General features: G+C 36.4%; 1 protein-coding gene, 1 non-coding gene and 1 pseudogene across 2 annotated transcripts; 2 read left to right on the top strand and 1 right to left on the bottom strand.

Moving 5' to 3' along the window:
• Positions 1-4,481: 4,481 nt before the first annotated feature.
• LOC120115212 lies at positions 4,482-4,588 on the bottom strand. Its single transcript, XR_005515453.1, has one exon. It is a non-coding gene; the product is annotated as a small nucleolar RNA R71 (small nucleolar RNA).
• A 2,333-nt stretch (positions 4,589-6,921) lies between these two features.
• LOC120115093 (cytochrome P450 CYP749A22-like) lies at positions 6,922-9,086 on the top strand. Its single transcript, XM_039135842.1, has 5 exons — positions 6,922-7,235; positions 7,311-7,534; positions 7,610-7,842; positions 7,929-8,307; positions 8,581-9,086. Exons 1-5 carry the CDS (start codon positions 6,962-6,964, stop codon positions 9,019-9,021), a joined length of 1,551 nt encoding a protein of 516 aa, XP_038991773.1. The 5' UTR covers positions 6,922-6,961; the 3' UTR covers positions 9,022-9,086.
• Positions 9,087-18,284: 9,198 nt separating this feature from the next.
• Positions 18,285-20,405, top strand: LOC120115090 (annotated as a pseudogene).
• The last annotated feature ends 5,457 nt before the right edge of the window (positions 20,406-25,862 follow it).

Below are 25,862 nucleotides of genomic sequence, written 5' to 3'. Positions count from 1 at the left end.
AACAAGTAATAAAGTGATAAGTAGAGTATCGTCTCCACAGGGAATTGGGGAAATCAAATAGGTTTGTCAAGGCACTTTACTTTGTCACCTAAGTAAAGTTAGTTATGGTATATACAAATGAGAATGCAATGGCAAAATGGAATGGACATAGTGGAAATGGAATGGTGATAGTGTGGTAGTAGATGGATATGTCGTGGCAAATTAAATTGTGATACGTGAAAACAAATGGAAATGTCAAGGCAAAATAAAAATGAAAATACTAGATTTAATATATGTATGACTTTAGCTTTCTCACAGGACAAGCAGCAATGGAAATGAGTGATGGGAGACACAAGGAAAACTTAAGTCTATTTCTCTGAATGGTACTTCCTCTCTGCTTACCTTGCCCGACAGAGTCTACTGATGTGCCCTATGCTATCTCTAGTAAGGGACTCGACAGACTAAAGATGCCCTGGCAAAACCGATTGGTGTAAGCCCAAGCAGTGATCCTATTGACTTAGCTAATAGAATATGTCTCGGTAATACCTTTTTGCGGCAGCATTAACATCTAACCTATCGTTTATACACAACTTCTTTTAGTCGAATGAAATCCTATCCTTATCTCTAAGGTGGATAGGCCTAGTTACTATCTAGAACCCGTTGTTTATGTAGTTCCTCCCTAGCTTCTCTCGAAGACTAAAGATAAATTGCCAAGGCATTCTCTCGAACCTCATGAACCCTCCTAAGGAAAGGCTACTCTCGTAGCTCCTACAACCTCAAGGCTTTAAGCACCATAAACAAAACAGAATAGAGCATGAAACAACAACTATTCATTAAAATAACAACTTAAATAACCATGCGAACTCCCGCCAAATAGGATTAGTTCATGGTGGGGTTCGAAATCAACAAGCACAAAGTAAGATTCATTCATTCCTTACAACCCAACAACAAAATATAAAAGCAAGTACTAAGGGGAGGAGAAAAAGCCTTCAACGTGCACTGCCAAATGCCTTCCTCGGCCACCAAGGACTGCTCCCAGCAAACTAGCTCCTCTCGGATGCTTAGAACGCCACTCCCTTCTACTAGTCAAGGAGAAATGCCACGGCAAGTGGGATTGACGGAGAAAGATGAGACTTTCTCTCTCTAACTTTTTAAGATCAAATGTGGCTGGAACTAAAGTCTTCTTCAATATGGCTTCCTCCTCTATTTATAGGGGAAAAGAAATCCTAAGCTTTGGTGTTAACCATCCTAGGAAACCCCAAAACCATGGTTGATTTGCTTGGGAGTCGGGCAGAGCTGGTTGTGATCCAGCCTGGGTTGCTGGCTTAGACCCGGCACAATCCCACTGCAGACGCCCAAGGATAGACAGAACCTGCAAGGTCAGGCGGCGTTATTATCAAAGTCGGCGGTTGCAGTGCCGGTTCCTCCAGGCAGGATCTTCGAGGCAGATTTCTTGGGCAGAGCTCTCGAGGAGTCAGAGACCGCTGGCTGCAAAAATATCTTCTTTCACTTTGTTCGCTTTCGAAATGCCAATCAGACTCGACATTTTCATTCTGCTCAGCAGTCTCCTTATGCCACGGCATTTTCATTCTGCTCAGCAGTCTCCTTATGCCACGGCATTTTCTTTCCTCTTTTCATTGCTTTCAATACCTGCACACCATCAGACAAGTACATTTCCCATAAAGCAGTACCGTTGTAAAAATAAAATGCCACGGCAAACTGAAATCCACCACATGCAACTATATGCTCCTAAATGCATCTAAATGGTCCTAAATGGGCTCTTAGACATTCAATAACTTAAGTGAAAAGGTCCCAAAATATGACATTTTCAAGGAGTTATCACGCTAGTAATAATATACCAAGTACATAGATATGAGTGTTAACTATCTTAAGGGCATAAAACACTAAAAGACTAATAAACCCTTGCATAACGTTCTAGATGAGAGAACGAATGAGATAATATTGGGTAAGGGGATGACCTCACTCTATTATGATGAACTAGTTTAATGAGAAGTCGAGCTTTCTTAACTGCCCTCGTGTGGTATTGATTGATATGTTGTCCTATGGATACTCTTGTATGTTTGTGTGTATGCAACGATTGTCTTGTTGCTAGAAATATTCTGATTTATCCAAGTCAGTGAGAGATCACTTTAAATGCTAGTTGGATGTTGCTATGATGCTTTGTGACCTAGACACATCCCATGTACTCAAGAGGAGTAGACTAACCAGATTCTAGATGTTAATACTTTGTTACCCAAATCTCACCTTAGGTATTTGGCAATAATGGCCATTTGGAAATAATATGTTGATATTTCGTTATCTAGATCTTATCCAAAGTACCTATGTGATAGGTTAAAGGGGTGTGAGTCCCATGATGTTGAGTAACCATGTACTACATCATCAAGCCTATCTATGTGTGTATGTATGTTGTAAGCTAGAAGGGTGTGAGTTATGTGATACTAAGTGACATCGAACTACACCATGATGCTTACTTGTGTGTTTGATGATTGATGAGTGCTTAATTTCGTTATTATTTTATCATTAATTACTCCTTGATTTGTCGATTTATATTGCTAAGTTGGGTGTTTTCTTTTATTTTTTCATCCAGGACATTGGATTCCGGAAACTAGGCAAAATTCTGTAGTTTTTCTGGAGTCATGGCTACACTAGTGGGCATGATTTGGGACATGACTACTAACGTGGCGATGAGTCAACATATTCTAAAAGGGCCAGCTGGAAAATCTGTGTGGACAGAACACTCAGCACGAATCAGACTTGAATTTTGGGATTTCCTTTATTTTGGGGATTTAATTTGAATAATTTTGGGAATTTTCTTTTATTACTTTGTTGAGAATTCATCCTTAGAGAACTATAAATACCCCTTTTGGGGTTTGCTTGAACATCATCCAAGATTATATTATTCTTTCTTTTTCTCTAGTTTTTATAAAAGTTGTTTTCTTTTGTTTAATTTATCTTCCTTTTACTTTTCAAGTTTAATTGTTTTTCATCAAAATATGCTAAGTATGATCTCTATCATGGTTAGCTAATTTTCTTATTAGCCGAGAGCTAGCGGCAATTCAATTACATATGTGAGAATTGATATAGCACTTAATACCCTTCAGGTTATATTCTTGATTTTCTGATTTATTAGATTGGCAATCGACCTTACTTTTAAAATTAAAATGTTTTTCAAATAAAAAAGAGCTCGTTGGTCTAGATGTCTTTTTAATTAATAGTTGGGAGGAGGGATCGCCCTGTGACATATTCGACATCTTTTGAACACACTTAGCGGTGGTCCACTAAGGAAATCGAGATCGGATTCAATTCTTGACGAGATGACATAATTCGAGTCAGGCCTTTCCAATTCTTAATCATGTTTGTTCTAATGCAATAACTGTGGTTAGCCCATTCAAGAATCGACTTTCGAATAGTTACTTGGGAAGATCGATTACTAGAGAGAAAGGAAAATTACAATGGGTTGGGCCATGTAGACTTTAACTAACATGAATCCTGTCAGAAAAATCTATTTCGGTGATCGACGGGATTGAAACAAAGCTAGATTGAGACAATTTTATTATTATTACTTTCAATCTTAATTCTGATTCCTTTTGTTTTTATCTTAATTCTTTGGTTTTTAATTTTCTTTTATTATTCATCTTATTCAAGCCACACCCCTTTTCTATTTATTTTTCTTACAGCTACTTGATTTGACATTGATACAAATCTTCATCAGAAATTCTTAAGTCCTCGTGGATTGACCCTTTTGTCCACTCTACTACTCATTTCTATTTATTTTATTTAAGAATAGAATTTAATTTATTTTGAAAAGTAAAACGACGCTTGTCAAAATTGGCACAATTGCCGGGGACTACAACAAATTACTAATCTATTTTTGTTTTGATTTTATGACCAGGAGAAATTTGGGAAATTTAGTAGAATTCAACTTGGAGATCGAAGCGAGTGCTAGTAAAAATCATGGTTAAACGCTTCAACGAAAGAAACAACGAGAACAAAGATAGAGACAATCCGATCTGGAATAAACTTTCGTAACGCCATCTCATATTCATTCCCACAAAGAACCCACGCCTGACACCATTCAAACTACACCAGTCGCAGATCCCATGCCTGAATCGAAACTGATGGCAAATCAAACGATTAGAGAACTAGCAATTGTTCATTTCATGTAACAATCACTTTACATCGCTTTTTCTTGCCGCGAGACCCTTTTTCAACTTAAGACTAGATTAATCCATCTCCTTCCTACCTATCAAGATTTCCCCAGTGAGAGTTCACATAAACACCTCACTAAATTTCACATGATTTGCAATAGCATAAAGCCCCAGGGAGTTTCAGAGGATCAAATTAAACTTAGAGCATTTCCTTTTTCCTTAGTTGGATCAACTAAGGAATGGTTATTTTATTTACCGCCAAACTCTATTACTACTTGGGCTGATTTATCTCGTGTTTTCCTTGACATATTTTTCCCAGCTACGAAAGTGAGCGAACTAAGGAGAAGCATTTTAAGAATTCAACAAAATGAAGAAGAGACCCTCTACGATTATTGGAAGAGATTTAAAAATTTATGTTCCAGTTGTCCGCAACATAGTTTATCCAAGAAAACTCTTATTTAATATCTTTATGAAGGAATGCTTCAAATGGATAAAAAAAATGGTAGACGTCGCTAGTGGCAGCGCTCTCGTCAATATGACCCTAGAAGCAGCAAGAACGTTAATCTCTACCATGGCTGTGAATTCACAACAATTCGACTCCTCGAGTGAACCCATTCGACGGGTTCACAAAGTAATTGTTGTTTCAATTGAGAGTAAATTAGATAAATTAACTAACATATTTAATTCGCTTGTTTCAAGAAAGATTGGAGCCGCAAAAATTTGTGGAGTTTGTATGATGCCAGATCAACTGACATATTACTACCTAATGGTGCACAAGTGAATACCGTAGGCAACTTTCTGAGACCTCCCAAAAATCTTATGACCCTTACGACAACAACTTCAACCTGGGATAGAGGGACCATCCAAACTTGAGTTGCGAAAGTAACCAATTAATCAACTCGATGTATCAATCGAGACCTCTTTTGTTTCCTAATCACCCACCACAAAAATCTTCCATTAAACAATTTTAAAAAATTAGCCTTGTTCACAGAGAAATTCCAAAATCAACCCCAAGCTCATTTCCAAGAAATCGACAAGCAAATAAGCCAAATGACTCAAGCAGTTGGGTGCCTAGAATCTCAAGGCCAATTAGCATCACAAACCGTAGAGAATCCAAGGGAAAATGTCAGTGTGATTACTCTCTGAAGTGGTACCATCATCTCACTTTGAACTTCAAAAGAAAAAGATGCTCCACCAAAGAAACAAGAAGTCGAGACGCCACCTCCACCCATCTCAGGTAATCACGCCTCCTCTTCTTCTTCTTTTTTCTTTCCTTTATGATGGTCTGCCTCCCTTTCTTGCTAGACTTATGAAAAGTGACAAGAAAGTAGAAGAGAAAGAAATTCTCAACATTTTTAGAAAGGTAGAGATTAACATCCCCTTCTTGAAATAATTCGGAATGTGCCCAAATACACCAAGTACCTTAAAGATCTATGCACCAATAGAAGATGATTGACCGAAAATGAGAAGGTGAACTTGAGAAAGAATGTTTAAGCAGTCTTTCAACGATAACTTCCATCAAAATATAAGGACCAAGATATGTTTGCCATACCTTGTAAGATTGGCAATGTTCTAATTAAGTGTGCCATGTGCGACTTAGGCGCATCCATCAACATAATGTCGCTTCCCATCTACAACAAAATTTCAAACGAACCATTGAAAGAAATAAGGGTAACGGTTCAACTCGTTGATCAATCAATTATATACCCAGAGGGAGCATTAAAAAATGTTTTGGTTAAGGTAAATGATTTGATATTCCATGCTGATTTTTATATAATTGACATGGAAAATGATTGCAGCAGAACTGGATTTGAAATTCTTCTCGGGCGACCCTTTCTGAGGACGACAAACACGAAAATTGACATCTGAAATGGTATTTTAATAATGGAATTTGATAGTGAAGTCGTCAAATTCGACGTATATAAAGCCATGAAATACCTGGATAGTGTGGCAAGGATGAATTTTATTGATATTGTCGATCCATTAGCTGATGAATTCTTGGAAAATAATTTGTTTTATAATCCTTGCAAGAAATCGAAAAATGAGGACTGAGCCAACTAAATCAAGGAGTTCGAAGAAATTTTTTCTATCAATTCTGATTTTGTTTAATACCTTATGAATCTAAAATTATTCCTTACATTTTGTAGGTACAGAAAAAAGGAGTCGAAACAATTGCCGAAACATTTGAAGCATTCATCTTTTGGCAAAAATGATGTATTATCAGCAACTATTTCGGACAAGCCTCCAAATCTGAAAAAGAACCGAAGAAATACTTGTGAGATTGTTCGAAACTACAAGGACAAATTAAAGGAGCTTATCAATCGTAGAAGTTCTAGGAGAAAGTTTCTTAGTTGGTGAAAATGCATGAAATGGATGAAACATCTCGAACAAATCCTATAGACTAAATCAGGTCGTTGAGCTAACAACGTTAAACAAATGCACTTTAATGGGAAGCAACCCATTTTTTTCATTTATTTTTATTTATTTGGATTTTAATTTATTTCTTTTTATTGAGTATTTTTTAAAATTTTCTTGAATTTTCAGGTACCCTATATTTTTTATCGAACTTAAATAGAGTTGATTATGGTATTTTTGATTGATCAAAGTGAAATTTTCAGTCCATGGAATAGAAAAATCATGTGAAGCAACCTTGAAATGAAACATTGGCGTCGATGCGTACTCCAAATTTTATTTGAATTATTAATATTGTTGATATTTTGGTCTTATAATAATGTCTATCAATTACTTCCTACCTAATTTTGATGCTCTTAAAATCACCCAAAGGATCTGAATTCATTGTTAACAGAAGAAAAATGAGTGGCTTGATGGAGCTTGTGATTCTTGTCCCATCTTCTTTCTTCCTCATGGCTTTAATGAAGTTCCTTTATGATTACTTGTGGATACCTCACCGTATACAGCGGATACTGAATTCACAGGGAATCAAAGGACCTCCTTACAGATTCATCCATGGAAACAACAAAGAAGTTGCTAAAATGAAAAAGGAAGCATTAAGCAAATCTATGGACTTGACGGATAATATATTTCCCAGAGTGCAGCCACATCATTACTCCTGGATCAACAGATATGGTAAGATTGATTGATATTGCTGTCTAACTTGTAGCTCTATGAAAAGATTGACTATTTTGCTTTTTATTTGGTTAGGGAAGAATTATCTTTGTTGGAATGGTGTTCGAGCTCAACTTGTGATTACAGAACCTGAACTAGTAAAACAAGTTCTGAGAAATAATGAAAAAGCTTATCGAAACATGAAGCTTTCGATTTATGCTAGCAAGCTACTCGGGAACGGGATTTCTTCAAAGGAGGGTGAAAAATGGGTGAGGCAGAGGAAGCTGGCAAATTACGTTTTTCATGGGGAAAGCTTGAATGTAAAGCCTGCAAATATATTTTTGACTGATCCTTATGTTGTTTGTTGCTTGCTTATTGGAGGATTGTTTGTGCAGAACATGACACCGGCAGTAATTGCTAGCGTTGAAACAATGCTTGAAAAATGGAAAGGTCAAGAAGGCAAAGAGATCGAAGTGTTCCGAGAGTTCAAATTGTTGACTTCGGAAGTGATATCGAGAACAGCTTTCGGTAGCAGTTACTTGGAAGGGGAGAAGATTTTTGCCTTGCTGAACAAGTTGACTGTAATTGTGGGCCGAAATTTTTTCAATACCACAATTCCTTTCATCGAGTATGTTCCCTCCAAAATTAATTAATCCTTGAGTTTTTCCTTGAGTAACTAGTTTCTGAATAGCTAACCATGGTTTACTTGTATAGCAAGTTATGGAAATCTGCTGATTTGTTAGAGTCAGAAAAACTTGCAAAAGAAATACAAGATTGTGTGATGAAGATTGTTAGGAAAAGAGAAGACAAAGTTGTAAACGGAGAAGCTGACAGCTTTGGCAATGATTTTCTGGGATTACTTGTAAATGCCTTTCATGATCCGGACGAGAAAAATCGACTTTCGCAGGAAGACTTGGTAGGTGAATGCAAAACATTCTACTTGGCTGGACAAGAAACTGTTAATTCCTTGCTAGCATGGACATTCTTCCTATTAGCAATCCATGGAGATTGGCAGGAAAAAGCAAGAAGAGAGGTGATTCAGATATTTGGCAACCAAAAGCCACATCCTGAAGGCATCACAAATCTCAGAACCGTAAGCAAACTATTAAATCATATAAAATCAGGGTATAATACGGATTTAGCTAGAGACTGTAACCGATGTTACAGTCACTATTTTGCAGATTCAGCTATTTTGATGTTGATATTCATCACTAATGTTTACTAGAACTGATTGCCATAGCATACACTACGTCTGCCGACCTAAAAACTAAAACATGATCATAATATAAATCCCTCGCGTATGCTACCAAGTGTTTAGTACATTGATTTTTTTATACATTCTCACATATTTCTGTTCTGTAAACAGATCACCATGATCATTAATGAAACTGCAAGACTGTATAGTCCATCGTCTTTGTTAGCCAGAGAAGTTGCAAGAGAAGTTCAGTTAGGAAAGCTAGTCTTGCCTGCAAATATAGATCTTCTTGTTCCAGTCATGGCACTTCACCGTGACCCTCATTTGTGGGGAGACGACGTGCATCTTTTTAAACCGGAAAGATTTGCAGAAGGGATTGCCAGAGCTACCAAACACAATGCAGCTGCATTTTTTCCGTTTGGATTGGGACCTCGATCTTGTGCTGGTATGACCTTTGCAATCACGGAAACCAAGATTGCTCTCTCCATGATTCTGCAATGCTACACATTTACCCTTTCCCCTGCCTATGTCCACTCACCGATGAGTATTTTCACCCTTCGACCACAACATGGAATTCAAATAATACTTGAGTCACTGCGTAAGGATGCTTAAAGTACAGAGCAGCTAAGGACTCGGGGTTCAACTCAGTCGGTCCATATATTCACCTTTACTCTGTAACATTAAGCGTATGTGGGGTTTTCAGCATTCATGTCCTTCTCTTATTCTGAAGCTTTGTCCTCCTCTATGAAGAAATAAATGTACACGGTTGACGTATTGATAAAGGATATATTATTTTCGTTCTAATCGATATTAAATTGTGTAGGTCTCTTGTTTTATTTAGGTAGTTCGAAGAGCATCAAAATTAGATAGGAAGAATATGTCAGAGTTTCAGACAAGCAATTATAAACAGAAATATCACCTTCTGTTAACAACTAATAAGGAGTATTAAAATAATCATATAGTGATCATTAAAGTGTTTGATCATCTTCAGAATACATTTCGGATAGAGACATGGTGATATTGGATGACGGATTAGTTGGGTGAAGTTGGCAGATAACACAGGCAACTATTGCCAGGTGCCCAGACCAAAGAATGGTTTTCGATGCTCGACAACGTATTTTACAATAAAATCCTATTCGTAAATGCATACATACATACATACATACATACATACATACATAGTATTTTGAGGCTATTTTGCATTCATACTTCTAAACGATTAAGGCATGCATGAAATTACATTTTACAACGACCAAACACATCAATAATCCTCCGTATTATTTGAACGCCAGGACATTGATGTTTTGGTTTATAATATTGTCAAACAGATACTTCCTACCTAATCTTGATGCTCTTCAAACCACCCAAAAGGATCTGAGTTAATTATTTTAATCCTTGTTCATTTATACTGAGATTGTGATCCAGTTTAAAATACAAAATCAGCTTCAAATACTACAAATGGAAGAAAACAGCAAATCATAATTCGTAAGTCAACTGTCCTTTTTTCCTCATAGCAATAATAAAGTTTCCATGTAACGTCTGAATTCATTGTTAACAGAAGAAAATCAAGTGTCTTGATGGATCTTGTAATTCTTGTCCCATGTTCTTTCTTCCTCGTAGCTTTGATAAAGTTCCTTTACTTGTGGACACCTCTCCGTATACAGCATATGCTGAATTCACAGGGAATCGAAGGACCTCCTTACAGATTCATCCATGGAAGCGGCAAAGACGCTATTAAAATGAAAAAGGAAGCATTAAGCAACCCTATGGGCTTGACGTATGATATATTTCCCAAAGTGCAGCCACATCTTTACTCCTGGATCAAAAAATACGGTCAGATCGATGCATGGTGTTTTCTGACTTCTAGCTCTATGAAAAAGATTTGACAATTTCGTTTTTTATGTTATTAGGGAAGAATTATCTTTATTTTTTGGAATGGTGTTCGACCTCAACTCGTGATTACAGAACCTCAAACTAGTAAAACGAGTTCTGAAAAATAATGAAAATGCTTATCCAAAGATGAAGCTTTCAATTTATGGTAGAAAGCTAGTGAGGAACGGGCTTCCATCAATTGAGGGTGAAAAATGGGTGAGGCAGAGGAAGCTGGCCAATTACGTTTTTCATGGGGAAAGCTTAAAGGTAAGCCTGCAAATATATTTTTGACTGAACCTTATGTTTTTTGTTGCTTACTTATTGGAGGATTATTTGGGTAGTGCATGACACCGGCAGTAATTGCTAGCGTTGAAACAATGCTTTAAAAATGGAAAGGTCAAGAAAGTAAAGAGATCGAAGCGTTCGGAGAATTCAGATTATTGACTTCAAAAGTGATATCGAGAACAGCTTTCGGTAGCAGCTACTTGGAAGGGGAGAAGCTTTTTGCCATTTTGAACAAGTTGTCGATAATTGTGGGCCGAAATTTTGCCTTGATTAACTAGTTTCTGAATATCTGACCATGGTTTACTTGTATAGCAAGGTATGGAAATCTGCTGATTTGTTGGAGTCAGAAAAACTTGCAAAAGAAATACAAGATTGTGTGATGAAGATTGTCAAGAAAAGAGAAGACAAAGTTTTGAATGGAGAGGCTGATAGCTTCGGCAGTGATTTTCTGGGATTGCTTGTAAATGACTATCGTGATTCGAACGAGAAAAATTGCTTGTTACTGATTATTTGTGGAATAACTGTAGTTTTTGAAGGCCATTTCAGCAACTCTAATGTCCGTGAGGATGTTTTCCCCTCATCTTTTTCTGTTAGATAAAATTTCGAGGCCGAAATTTTCAAGGGGAGAGTTGTAACACCCCGAATTAGGGGCTAAATTGAAAGGTTCATAAATAGTAGTGCTTACGTGCTAATTTTTAAAAGTTCAGGGAATTAGGGTGTAATTTGTCCATAAGTTATTTCAAAACTCAAATATTTTCCTTTTACCTTATTTTCCCTGTGAACAACCCCCAGATCGTGTTTTATTTTTCTCTCTCTATCTCTGTTTCAGAATTTTAAGTTTCGTTTTTGGCTTTCTTTCATTTTCTGTTATTGTCCGATTGGTTGTGGCTTACACCTCCAATACCATGTTGTTCGTCTCATCGTCGTCGTTCATCCAGTGGTCTCGGTGTATCCATCGTCATCGGCGTTAGCTTTATCAGAGGGGAGGAAGTTTCGGGTTTCATTAAAAAAAACGATCTCTGTCAATCTTTTCGAGGAACCGACCCTTGTAAGTGGCACCCCATTATTTAAAATATTTTTCTGCAAATTTTAGTAATTTTTCAATCGCCCGAATCACTCCACGCGCCGCTGTGTGCGTGTGGGGCTGTTCTGATAGCTCAAAACCGGTTGAATCGGTTTACTTCTGGATCGAACAGGCTAGATCGGTTGACTCTAACCGACCTGTTGACCGTTGACTTTTTCCAAAAACCACTATCTTTATATTTTTGGACATCCTAACTCCGATTTTGATGTTCGTTTTGTCAAATTCTGACCCGAAAATCATGTTTTGCATTATCTTTGATTTTAAGTATTAATTATGTTAAGTTGTAAGATTTTGAACTCACTTTTAGGTCTAATTTTCTGAAGATACCATCGCATCTCCGGATCGCTCTTCAATAGACCCTGATTAGTCCCATCCCACTCAGTTCGATTCTGATCGCTTATCCCAAGTTTCGCGTAAGTATTAAATTAATGATTTTATAGAATATTTCTGTTTAGTTGATTGACATCAGTATTTATGAAAAAAAGTATTGTTTTAGGTTCCCGATCTGCAGGACCTAGTACTACTAACCGTGGGAAACGTAAGGCCTAGCTGATATGGATTATTGCTTATAGGTGAGTTCTCTAGACCTACTTGATATTCTCGATATATATTATGATATTGTGTTATGTATTACCGTTCGGAAGCATGTTCGAAATAATCCAATTACAATTATTAGTGGCATTCATGATTTCTGAATAATGTTGCATCACTCATGATCTGCATATTGGTGCATCCCTGATTCTACATGGGCTTAGTCCCCATCCTGATTTCGCATTATGATATCTTCATAGTGTAAATTCCTCGTTCTGACATCTGCATGGGATAAACTCCTCGTTCTAACATATGCATGTGATAAACTCCCCGTTCTAACATTTATATAGGATAAACTCCATGTTCTGACATTTATATAGGATAAACTCCCCGTTCTGACATATGCATGCGAATATATCCCCGTTCTGTTTTTGTTGTGATCCTCTACGAAGGGCTAAATCCCCATTCTAATTTTAGTATTCAGTTTTGGGTTTCTCCTTGTAAGGTAATGTTCATATTTTGTTGATTTGGAACTAAAGGTAAGATTGTGAATTTCTGTTGGGACATTCTGCTAGTAGAATATTCAAATTATAATATTGTTTGATTATTATTTTGTTATTATTTTATGTTTGAAGTTTCTACGCTTTTTGGTATTACCTGATTATATATAGAGGACACACTGAGCTTGTAGCTCACTCTGTTTATGTCTTTCTTTTTCATATTATCCAGATATAAGACCAGTTTGGCTATCGGATGTGTGGTCCTGATTATATATTGTATGGGGTTTAATATTTATTTCTCAACCTTCTAAGATATGGCATGAGTTTATTTCTGATTTTGTATTCAGCAAATGTTTTCTAAATGATTTATTAAAAAAAATTATTTGTGGATTGTTTATGCGATCAACATGGTCAACTTGATTCAGTTGTAACTCCTAGGTTGGGTCTAAGGGGTTGCAATCGTCATTAGATGCAAAAATAGTGTTGAAAACTCATTGGAGAAAACCCAAGTCACGGTGCCATTCTTCGACGATTAAGAGATATTATGATGGTCATTTGCCTCACCGCATCCTCGCATCCTTTCGGCCAAAACTCAAGTGGTTGGGTTGTCCACTGTCGTCAGTTTTGTCGTTTTCACTGTTGGGTAAGTACGGATATTATTTTCGTTTGGTTTTCTTCGATTGATGGCTTGACTTTGAGATGGTTTGAGTTGTTATTGGTGAGTAGTAGCTTCGAGAGTACTCGGTCGCTCAAATCGGCCCTTGTAGTAGCCACACGCGCCACCACACGTCACCACCGCACGTGGGGAGCTCTTCCAGCTAGAAAATTCAAGAATCAGTTCGAGTTAACTCGGATCGATTGAGTCAATTCATATCGAACTGGGTCAACTCGAACTAACTTGAGTCAACCAGAATCAGTCTCTACTGTTGACCGTTGACCTGATCATGGACCGTTCCTGTCCGGAGTTAACTTTAAGTTTTGACCGCGTTGACCGTTGACTTTGACCTAAAAGTCAAAAAAATTCAAAAAAGTCTTGTTTTATATTTTTCGATGTCCTGAGTCTGAATCTGAAGTATGTTTCGCCAAATTAAAACCATGTAATCTATTTTTCAGCATTTTATCTCCTAATTCGATACGAATTTTCACATTTAAGTTCTATTTGAGTGATGCAATTTGTTTTGCCATATATCCAATATATTTTGGGTGCATAATTCAAGTTCAAAGGTGATCGAATGAAATTGAAATGACCGATTGATGTGGTTCGAAAACTAAAGTAATATATTACTACTTTTGCATGCTTTACGGAACACATTGATATTGGTTATTGCATGAATGAATATTATTGGTCAATTTTAGATATTTGATTATGGATGGACTCAAATAGAATATGGTTTAAAAGTAGTAAATAGGTTAAGACTAGATTGAATCGCACAAGAAAACCAGAAGACCGATAAAAAAATAAATAATAAATTCAAGGTTATTGATTAATTGGTAAGGGAATTGACCTCAAGATCCTTAAATTCTGAATATTACCGTTAAAAATTTTAATGTCGAAAATGCTTAGATAAGAAAATTACAAAAATAACCTTAAGATACAAATAGGATATGAGTTACCTCTGAAAGTGGAAATGATATGGAAATTTATATTTGACCTAATATAAGCCTTGAATCCTTTATTTAAGTTCCTGGTCTATTTGAAAAAAAAGACTCGGATAACTCACACAAGGGACTGAGGATTGATAAGAAATAATTCAAGCTCAATGGTTATTCGATAAAGCAATTAATCCCAGAATTCTTAGATTTTGATATTTCTCATTAACTAATTTTTAATGCTGGAAATTCAAGGATAAGAAATTACAAAATTACCCTTGTGAGATAAAACTGACCTGGATTAACCCTAAAAGTAGAAATAATCATAAAAAGCCATTCTTGATCCGATAAACTTCTGATTCACTTGTTGAATACTCTATCTATTTAGAAAAATCCTAATAATCAATTTTTAACCTATGTGATGGTGAAAGACTTAGAATTTTTTATTCTGGAACAATCTCCTGATGACTAAATTATTGGAAATGAAGCATGCAACTGAATCAAAGAAAATAATCTAAATACCCTTGAGCTTTGAAATAACTAAAATAACCTCAAGTATTGAAATAACCAAAATACCCATGAACCTTAAAAGGATTGGAATACCTTGAACTCTAAAATGACCAAAGTAACCTCAAATATTGAAGTGAACTAAATACCCTAATGACTTGGAATAAGTGAATGTCTTTGGATAGTTTTTGGAAACACCGATAAACCTAAATATGGTATTGTCCCAAAAGGTTACGAAGCATGACCCAAGCACGTTAGTGATTCTTGATATATTTGCAATACAAATAAAATAAATACCAATGGAATACATATTCATCTTATCGAGAACCGATCAATAATGATTATGAAGAAGACCATCTCAAATAGTGCATTCAATATTAAGAAGAGAATATTCGTTAAGGAACTCTCTCTAAATTATTAGCAAGTATCACACTGTTGGGATCTGATTAGTCTGATCCGACTTGAAATTCTGATAATTCAATATAAATCTTGAATATCGTAAATAATTGTTTTACCATTATTGGATTTAAGAATTCGTCAGTAATTGTAATGACTAAAATGCCCTTGATGGCCTAAGTAATGGAATCGCTCCCGTTATGTTTGAATCTTAAATAATTCTGATGTAATGTTCCTGAATAGATTCCTAATGCACATGAAACATAAAAGATCATGAAGTATCAATTTCTAATTGTCTAATTTGATCTGTTAGTTGGACCCCTCTTAATAGGGATCTTATTTTTGAAGTTTGATCAACTTGCAGAAATTCATTTTTCCCTTCCTGATAATTACCTAGTACCTCCGAAAAATATCTAGATCCTCTAGTATGTTCCCTATGCACAAATATGTTTTTCTCTATTTATAAAAAGTATGAATCTGATATCTGAAATAAAAACTTGATCTCTGATCTCTATTTTCTGATGTATATTATATATGACTCCTGATTTCTGATCATTCTGACCTTTAGTTATTGTTTACTATCTGTATGATCCGATTTATATGGGGAATATTGTTGGATGTGTTATAAAGTTCTACATGTTCAACTCTGATCAAGCTGGTAATTTCTTATGGACCTAAGGCGACCCTTGGGTGGGCCTAGTGGTAAGACCTTACGGATCCTAAGGCACTTCCTTAGGGTGACTCTTTTGCTTTGTGCTTAGGTTAAGTCCTTATGGACCTGGGGGCACTCCCCTTATGTGGCTCCTATGCTTCAAATAGGGAAATTCTTATGGATCCAATGTGTTCCCTTAGGTTGGCTCCTACGCCCTATGAGCCTAGGGTAAGTCCTTATGGATGCAGTTCTGAGGAACTGAATGTCGGTGTTTGGTTGAAGGGTCCTATAGTGATTTTAAAAACTTGTTTTACGAAAATAAACTACTACTTTTTTTAAACTATGATTACGTTTATTCTGGTTTTGTGAGAATACACTAGACATCCTATTTCGATCTCCTGAATCTTTTCCTTTGAATGTTTCCTCAAACTGTAAGCTTCATGTCTATTACCTGAAGAAATATCAATGGAACCTTGGCTCATCACGAAAACCTATAGATGTCTGAATTATTAAGGAAATTTTTTGCTTTTCCATATCTACTCGTCCTTTAGCCTTCATATGGTAGTTTTTTATTACTAAGCTTTCCCTAAGCTCACTCTATTATTCATCATTTTAGGTTAAAGTAATTTATCCTTTGCAATATTAATATCAGTATGGGAGTTCCTTCGGCATTGCTTGCAAAGTACGGTACTTGTATAATTAGGGGGCATGTAGGTCACATTTGTTTTTATATTAAATCTCTATCTTATTTTGACGTTTGACTTCATCGAATTCTGTTTTAATCTATTAACGATTTATGAATATGTGTTTATATTTATAAATTGTTTTACAATTGAAATGGTTTAATAAAAAAATTATTTTTCATGGATTTTTATTGCGAATCGCACCGGTTACCTTAATGTGATACCCCAGATCGGATCGGGTCACCCGTATCAGTATGAGGGTTAGAGACTCAGTCCACAATGTTCCATACATAACTAGCACCGACTACAACACATACAAAACTTCGGTTAGGATCAACGAATAAGAATGTATTTTGAATAAGTTTATTGAACTTTAATAAATTATTGATACACTTGCAAAAGAAGACGCATAACACGAAACCAGTATGTTCATTATACGTCGATATAGTATTTATTTGAATAGGAACATAGGAGCTTTCATCTCGTACACATAAATTATTATCATGCATGAGACTCATTCGAATGGAGACGATATCAACTTTTAGGCCAAACCTTTTGTTCAAGTTATTTTTTATTAATCTAGAGTGCCTACCGAGAAGCATTTGTTTTAGAGATTCTTCATCATTTGACAATGATAGTTCAAACATTCTTGTAATCTCTGATATTCGAATCTAAAACCTTTAGAGATAATAATCATTCTTTTAGTTACTTAGGCAACTTGGTACCGATCAAAAAAGTCAAATAATCGGTTCAAACGATCGTGATATGGTCTAGGTCAAATTTAGTAAATGGATTGAGTTTGAGTCAATTGGATCGTATTTCAAATACATGTCAATTCAATTTAGTCGGATCAGGATAACTCCAGGTATATGTATAAATCTCAAGTCATTAGGACATATACCTAGGTCAACCAGAAGGTCCAGAACGAGTCAAACTTAATGAGTCAATCTCTCTCCAGTCAGGCTAGGCCTAGGTCTGAGCTAGGTCACCAGTCATGTAGATCAATATGGGTCAGGGACTCAAGGCAGGTTGCGTTCAGACGATCTGGTCAAGATCTATGGCGATTGGGTCTTGGATCAAGCTGTAGTTGACAATTTGCTGCTAGTTCATTGGGCTTAACTGGAGCAAGACTTGACGGATATAAGCTCAAATGCAGGTCATTGGGTCACGTTGGCTTCGGTGTAGGTCACGTTAGTCGATTGACCCGATAAATGGATTGGGCTCAATATATATATGGGCCAGTTTCGGTTAACCGAGTGAGCTAAGGCTGATCAGCATTTGGGCTATCTGATTTAGGGTCATTATATTTTGATTTCATTCAATTAGTCCTCTGAAAATCAGATTTAAATTCAATCAAATCCTTTCAACTTACTTTCCATACAATTAATACCCAAATTTCAACATTTATTAATTTTAAGATCCAATTTATTTACACAAACTTTTATACCGAATTTCAAGATGTTACATAAGGTGTAATAGACTATATGTATTTTTGGCTTATAATAATATGCCTGACACATGCCTCCTGGCTAATTTCAATGCTTATCGAAGCAGATGCATAGTTTATTATTATATTAAATTTAAATTAAAAGGACAAGATCAGAGTCAAATATGGTAATCACTATATGATTAATTTAATCCTCCTTACCAGTTGCACGCCAAATGGACATCAACAGATACTTGTTACCTAATTTTGATGCTCTTCAAACCACCCAAAAGGATCTGAGTTCATTATTAAAATAAGAAGTGGTACAAATGGAAAAAAAAGGGAAATCATAAATCAGAAGTCAACTGTTATTGAGACCCCTAGTTGATGAGGAAATCACAATACAAATGCTAAAGCAACATCTGAATTCATTGTTAAGAGGAGAAAACTGAGTGCCTTGATGATGCTTGTAGTTCTTGTCCCATGTTCTTTCTTCTTCATAGCTTTGATGAAGTTCCTTTATGATTACTTGTGGACACCTCTCCGTATTCAGCGCATACTGAATTCACAGGGAGTCAAAGGACCTCCTTACAAATTCATCCATGGAAACAACACGGCAGTTGCTCAAATGAAAATGGAAGAATTAAGCAAACCTATGGGCTTGATGCATGAGTTATTTCCCAGAGTGCAGCCACATCTTTACTCCTGGATCAACCGATACGGTAAGATCGATGCATGGTGTTTTCTAACTTCTAGCTCTATGAAAAGACTGACCTTTTTTTAATGTGATTAGGGAGGAATTATGTTTATTGGAATGGCGTTCGAGCTCAACTTGTGATTTCGGATCCTGAACTAGTAAAAGAAGTTTTGAAAAATAATGAAAAAGCTTATCCAACGAAGAAGCCTTCAATTTATGTTAGCAAGCTAGTGGGGAACGGACTTGTTTCAATTGAAGGTGAAAAATGGGTGAGGCAGAGGAAGCTGGCCAATAACGTTTTTCATGGAGAAAGCTTGAAGGTAAAGCCTGGAATATAAGAATGTAGAAGAATTATACATAAGGTAAAGCCTTATGTGTTTTGTTGCTTACTTACTGGAGGATAATTTGTCAGAACATGACCCCGGCAGTAATTGCTAGCGTTGAAACAATGTTAGAAAAATGGAAAGGTCAAGAAGGAAAAGAGATCGAAGTGTTCGGAGAATTCAGATTATTGACATCAGAAGTGATATCGAGAACAGCTTTCGGTAGCAGTTACTTGGAAGGGGAGAAGATTTTTTCCATCTTGAACAAGTTGTCAATAATTATGATTCGAAATGCTTTCAATACCACAATTCCTTTCATCAAGTATGTACTTTCCTCCAAGCTTAATTAATCCTTGAGTTTTGCTTTGATTAACAAGTTTTTTAATGCAAAATTTTAGGTTGTTAATCTCCATGGGATTTTTTTGGGTATACATAGCTGACCTTGGTTTACTTGTATAGCAAGTTATGGAAATCTGCTGATCTCTTGGAGTCTGAAAACTTGCAAAAGAAATACAAGGTTGTGTGATGGAGATTGTTAAGAAAAGAGAAAACAGAGTCGTGAACAGAGAATCCGATAGCTTCGGCAATGATTTTCTGGGATTACTTGTACATGCCTTCCATGATGTGGACGAGAAGAACAGGCTTTCATTGGAAGACTTGGTAGATGAGTGCAAAACATTCTACTTGGCTGGACAAGAAACTGTTAATTCCCTGCTTGCATGGACAGTCTTCCTTTTAGCAATCCATGGAGATTGGCAAGAAAAAGCAGGAAGAGAGGTGATTGAAATATTTGGTAACCAAAACCCACATCTTGAAGGCATCACAAAACTGAAAACAGTAAGCAACTATCTTACCATGGTCATAATATAAAACCCTGGTGTATGTACCATGTGTTTAGTACACTAATCTTTTTGCTAGAATCTCACATAATTCTATTATGCAAACAGATGACAATGATCATTAATGAAACCCTACGGCTGTACGGTTCAGGGACTTTTATCGTAAGAGAAGTTGCAAGAGAAGCTCAGTTAGGAAAGCTAGTCTTGCCTGCAAATATAGATCTTCTTGTCCCAAATATGGCACTTCACCATGACCCTCATTTGTGGGGAGATGATGTTCATCTGTTTAAACCGGAGAGATTCGCAAAAGGGATTGCCAGAGCGACCAAATACAACGCGGCTGCATTTATTCCGTTTGGGCTGGGACCTCGATCTTGTGTCGGTATGACCTTTGCAATCACGGAAACCAAGATTGCTCTCTCCATGATTCTGCAATGCTACACCATTGCCCTTTCCCCTGCCTATGTCCACTCACCAATGACTATTATCACCCTTCGACCGCAACATGGAATTCAAATAATACTCGAGTCACTGCACAACGATGCTTAAAGTGCAGAGCAACTAAGGACTTGGTGTTCAACTCAGTTGGTCCATGTATTCACCTTTGCGAGATAACATTTCACATGCAATCAATAAAACAAGTATTTATGTTTCTAATATTGAGACAAAAACTAGCAACCTAGATCACATATGGTTAAAAAACCTAACCAAAAACCTCAAACAAAATAAATATACAAAAAATCTGACTGCATCGGCAAATGAATCACAAAAAGGGATGGAACTACTGAAAGACCACCGACAAATTGCAAACCAAAGTCGAGCGACGTGATAAAACTATCCATGAACGCAAAATGTGTATCCAAATCAATCTGAGGGTCCAAAGTAGGAAAGATCATCATGATAACAAATAAGTGTCATCTTGATCAGTTGTGGTGATGCCAAATTCAACCCTGAGAAAAAAATATAAACGAAAAAGGGCAAAAATCGAAAGCTACCAAAAGCCAGAGAAAAAAGTGTTACAAAGGCATAGATAAATGTGTCATAAAAGCAAAGAACATGATATAAAGTCATAATTATTCTTTTTAAAAAACTAAAAATAACAAAGAAGAAAGATAATCGGTGGGAGGCAACTAGCATCAAAATCGATGTCATCGTCGGTTAACCAAAATTAAAGAAGAAAAAGTTGGATTGATCAATAAAATTGACAAATAAGAAAAAAAGAGAACAAAGGAGGAAGAGGAAAAAAGCAGCTAGGGTTTTACATAATATTTTTACGTTGATGTATAATTTTATCTTTTAATAAAATGTGTTATAATAGATGTTTTATTATATATGTGATATTTATTATGATTGTGAATATAATTTATAGTATTCGAGTTAATCATAATAATTATTTATGATAAGAAAACCCCCTTAAGTTAAACACTTGAATTCATTTTCTTGAATAGCTGACTTTTTTAGCAATGAATTTTTTTTAAGAAGATAAAATCGACTATTCATATGTTCTAAACTCGTTCTTAAGTATACAAATGGTCCTTTGACTATAAGACATTTTTTTGTTGAGTTCCCTGATTATTAAAAGTTATAAATGGTCTCTCGACTATAGATTGTTGCTCTGTTAAGTCTCCCGACTATTAAAAGTTACAAAATGATCAGTTGACTATTCATATGTTCTAAACTCGTCTTTTTTCGTTAAAAATAATAATGACCTTATGAGTTGGACATTAACCTATTGATTATAATATGATAAAATCATATTTCATTGATGTTTACTTGCACCATTGTTGCTTTCAAACACTTGTTCGAAAACTTAATGTTTAAAATACTAGCTAGATGACATAATGTAAACATAGACTTGATCCACAAAATACAACTCAAACAATTCTGATATCGAATTTTATTATCTCCAATGAACATGTTAACGTTTAACTCATACGATTGTCAATTTTCAACAAAAAATGATGAGCTTAGATCATATGAATAGTCGGGTAACTATTTTGTAACTTTTGATAGTCGAATGACTAAATAAAGCAACACCTTATAATCAGGGACCTATTTTGTAACTTTCAATAGTTTGAGACTCAATAAATTAGCGCTCTATAATAGAGAGACTATTTGTATACTTTACCCTTAAAACAAAGTCTCTGTAAATAAAATTGAAAACCTATTATGTCACATCCTGAATTATGACTAAATTGGAAGTATTGAAAAGTCAATGGTAGTTTGTGAGTTCTTGGAAGTTTATGGACTCAGATCATAATTTAAAAAGAAATTTAATGTGGCCCTCATCGTTTTCTTTAAATCAATGTAGCCCTCGAATTTAAAAAGAAAAAATCAAGTGCAATCTTATGACTAACATATTTCGTCATTGACCAACTTTTCAGTCAATTCCTGCAGTTATAAATTGATAAATTATATCATTTATCACTCAACTATTTCTTATCTTTTATTTTGGTCAGTAAACTCTAAAATATTTCAATTTCAGAAATCCTAGAGACTTCAGGGACTAGTGATGTAGTTAACCCATTTTCATTTTAAACAAAAAACTCATTTTATTCCGTCATCGGTTTCTCTTTCCCGTTCTCTGCTTGCTGTCGACGTATTTCCTCCAGCTTCGCCCAGCCGAGTCGGCCGATTGTTCATTCTGCTTGGCCGATTGTTCATTCCGCTGGGCCGATAGTTCTCTAGATTAACAACAAATCATTGTGAATTGATTGAACACGAAAACTCCATAGATTAATAAATAAGAAAACTCAATAGAGTAACAGTGTAGCGCTATTATTTTTGAAGTGGAATTCCTAATGAACCTAAACAGAACACCAGAAAACAAACCCTTAGCTCGACCAAATCAACCGATTCTTCTTAGACTCAACAGTCGCCACGCCGATGACCGCCCGCCACGATCAAGAACCTTTCAATGGGACTAAAGAGCTCCCAGGCCAAAGCCTCCTAGCGGCTCAAATCGCCTCCTATATCTCGAGCCGAGCTGACTTCCTCGCCATTCAAGAGGCGCCCCTGGAGGGAAAACCAAGCCAGCTGCCCAGCGGAATGAACAATCGGTCGACTCGGCTGGGCGAAGCAGGAGGAAAGACGTCGACAGCAAGCAGAGAACGGGGAAGGAGAAACCGATGACGGAATGGAAGGAGTTTTGTGTTTAAAATAAAATGGTTAATTACATACTTAGTCCCTTAAATTTCTAGGATTTCTAAAATTGAAAACTTTTAGAACTATGTAACTAAAATAGAAGAGAAGAAAATAATTGAGTGATGAATGGTATAATTTACTTAAAGTTGGTCGAGGACGGAAAACGTTGATCAAATGGTTATATTGGGTTCTTTTTTCTAGTTGGAAGGTTACATTGATCTCAAAAAACGATGAGGGCTAGATTGGTTTTTTTTAAAGTTCAAGGACCTCAAGAGCCTTTTTACCTTTTTAAAATTAAAAAATCAGGTCGATTCATGTTCAAGTTTAAGATGAAAATCTTCTAATGAAAATAATAATATCTCTTATATATTTAGAAATAATTATAATAATATCATTCTTCCACTCTCTCTCTATATATTTAATTACATCTATTTTATCTAATAAAAATGAAGATATATATATTTGTACCGGTTGAAATAAGAAGTGAATTTTTACCTTGAAAATTGAATTGGACGAAATTTCTCTAAATTTGAATCGAATCAGATGACGGATAGAGGAATAGAATATTCGAATTGAATTCGAGTCGACCAAAACTCAACTAGACTCGATCCGTACCCACCCTAATTGTCCATTGGTCCTCCTATATCTATCAACTCTCCAATAATATCATCAACTCATTAAGAGAATGAAAAAGTAGATATGAAAGACAAAGGGCATGAGCCCTTATTGGCAAATCTGATACATCATGCGGATACAGACTTGTGAAGTTGTGACCGCCATTTGATAAACTTGAGCAGAATATCATTTTAGTAGGGTGGAAAAACGGCATCCCTAGTGGACGGTAAAGTTGCATTCGGATTCTTTACATTCGAGGGCCTGCCCGTTGCAAAGCTCGCGACAAACCTTACACGGAGGGCAATTCCAGATGTTTCTCACAACAACGAGTCGATGTCGATGGCGATAAAATCCAAGCTTCATATACGGGAGATCCCTAGAGCACATTTTGAATGAAGAGAACTATCGCAATCAGCACAATTGTACAACCAGTCGTATGGTCGTCTTTCATTCTCACAGAGATCACAGTAAAGTCGAAGAAGGATTAGGATTATCGGAATAAGTCAGAGTAAGAGGATGTTTGTCGTACTTGTACCGAGAGGAAAGCGGTAGTGTCGCACAATGTAAATCTAAAGTGAAATCGCAACGCTTCGTGCATCTATATGCAACGCCCTCCGCTAATAGCATACACTGAATGTCGAAGTTTAATCCATAGCTTTCGCAATCATTTTTGTAGCACCGGTAGCTAAATCCATGGTATCAACATCTGCACCCGGTGCATTCCAAATAACCATCATGTGAGTCCGTGAGCGTAAGCAAGTGCTAGTGAAACGGGTGTCACTTTTCTCTAGGTAATTCCGCGCAATCTTATGGAGAAAAAACTTGCATTGGTCGCTACTGTAAAAGGAGCTGAGATAGGCCTTGTGCACGCATCGCACTGGATATCATCTTCGATCTCGATGCTAAAGTGAGTGTTAATTGTGATCATGGTAGGCATGTTGATCTCGATATCAACGATAGCCTCTCCGATACTCCTTTGTTCACCAACATCAGTAATCAAATTCAAGGATTCACTCAGCGCTTCACTGGACCTCTCATCATCGTCTTCCAAGGCAATTGTTCCATCCCAAATTGCATCATCGGTGCACAATTCACATGAGCAGCATAATTGCAGTTAGAAGCAGAGCAGCAGTAACTCCAATAACTCAAATCAACTTCATCGTAACAAATTCTGCACGTCCAATCTTCGACTTATTTTTTCGATGAGAAAATGAAAGATAAATCACATGATGTCGAGTTAGCACGATCTTGCGTGGCAATGAAATGCACTTCTTGTGGACAAGAAGATTACATATGGTACAGATATAGGGGGAGTGACCTCCGGCAGTGCCACAAAAGTCGCAAACAAATGCCATTTTCTTCACACACGTGTCCATGGGTGTTCATGACTTGCATCGGTGATCGTTGGTGGTGAAAAAAATTCGTCAAGAGTAAGCTCCAAGTTGCAAAGAGAGCAAGAATAAACAAACCCGCCTCATAGGATTTTGCACAAATTGCAACTACAGTTCTCAGGATGAGTAGGTCGTTCTGGCAAGAGAGCAAGAGTATGCAAACGGTCATAGGGGTGAATAATCTCAAGGGATAGTTCAGCACATTCTTTATGAATATTAAAGTTTGATGGATAGGAACAATCAAAACAATGGTAAATAGGACCAGATAATGATTTCTCACATCCGGAACAATCATATTTGACTTGGCAATTATGGTTTGGAATGAAGAACATGGGTGAGGGTGCAAAGAATTAGGAAAATCTGCAGACATGGATGATTGAAGCAAAACACAGTTGATGTGCAGTCAAATTGACTAGTACAATGATAAACAAACCCCATAGATTTCCCACCACACAAATTAGATATGCATGCACCATCCGTATAAGGTGATTTTGGAGAATAAAATGCGGATGTTGTTGGGGGTGGGGGGGGAAGGATGGTTAAGCTGGGGTTTTAAGTCTAACTCAGCGCATACCTTATGAAGATAAAACTTACATTCATTGCAGCCGTAGCTCCAACCCTCTACAGGTTCCCCACACCCGAAGGAATCGTCTTCTTTTTCTTCATCACTTGCAACAATGTGGTGTTGGATGAAGTTCCACCTCTCCCTCTTTCCTGCTCTCGGACTCGAAGTAATCCATTACAAGGAAACAATTGAAACTCAGGCTTTGTTTGGTAGTTAATTAGCAGATACTTTGCTAGATGTTGCATTCTGTCTTGTCGAAGAGAAGCGATCTGATCTGAATCCTTCTCGTTGTTGACCTGTTATAATAATTGTTAATGCAATCGGATGAAAAATCCAAAACGACCCTATTCCCG

Source organism: Hibiscus syriacus, unplaced genomic scaffold, assembly GCF_006381635.1.
Source record: "Hibiscus syriacus cultivar Baekdansim isolate YM2019G1 unplaced genomic scaffold, ASM638163v2 tig00110258_pilon, whole genome shotgun sequence".
Taxonomy (NCBI): Eukaryota; Viridiplantae; Streptophyta; class Magnoliopsida; order Malvales; family Malvaceae; genus Hibiscus; species Hibiscus syriacus.
Note: the sequence above shows the minus strand (reverse complement) of the source record. Positions and strands in the feature narration are given on the sequence as shown.

What these genes read in the sequence shown, in the direction of transcription:
- LOC120115093 (XM_039135842.1), top strand. Translation starts at nt 6,962, where the DNA reads ATGAGTGGCTTGATGGAGCTTGTGATTCTTGTCCCATCTTCTTTCTTC. An exon ending in TTCATGGGGAAAGCTTGAAT is followed by an intron (nt 7,535 to 7,609) that starts GTAAAGCCTGCA and finishes TTGTTTGTGCAG; the next exon opens with AACATGACACCGGCAGTAAT. An exon ending in ACCACAATTCCTTTCATCGA is followed by an intron (nt 7,843 to 7,928) that starts GTATGTTCCCTC and finishes TTACTTGTATAG; the next exon opens with CAAGTTATGGAAATCTGCTG.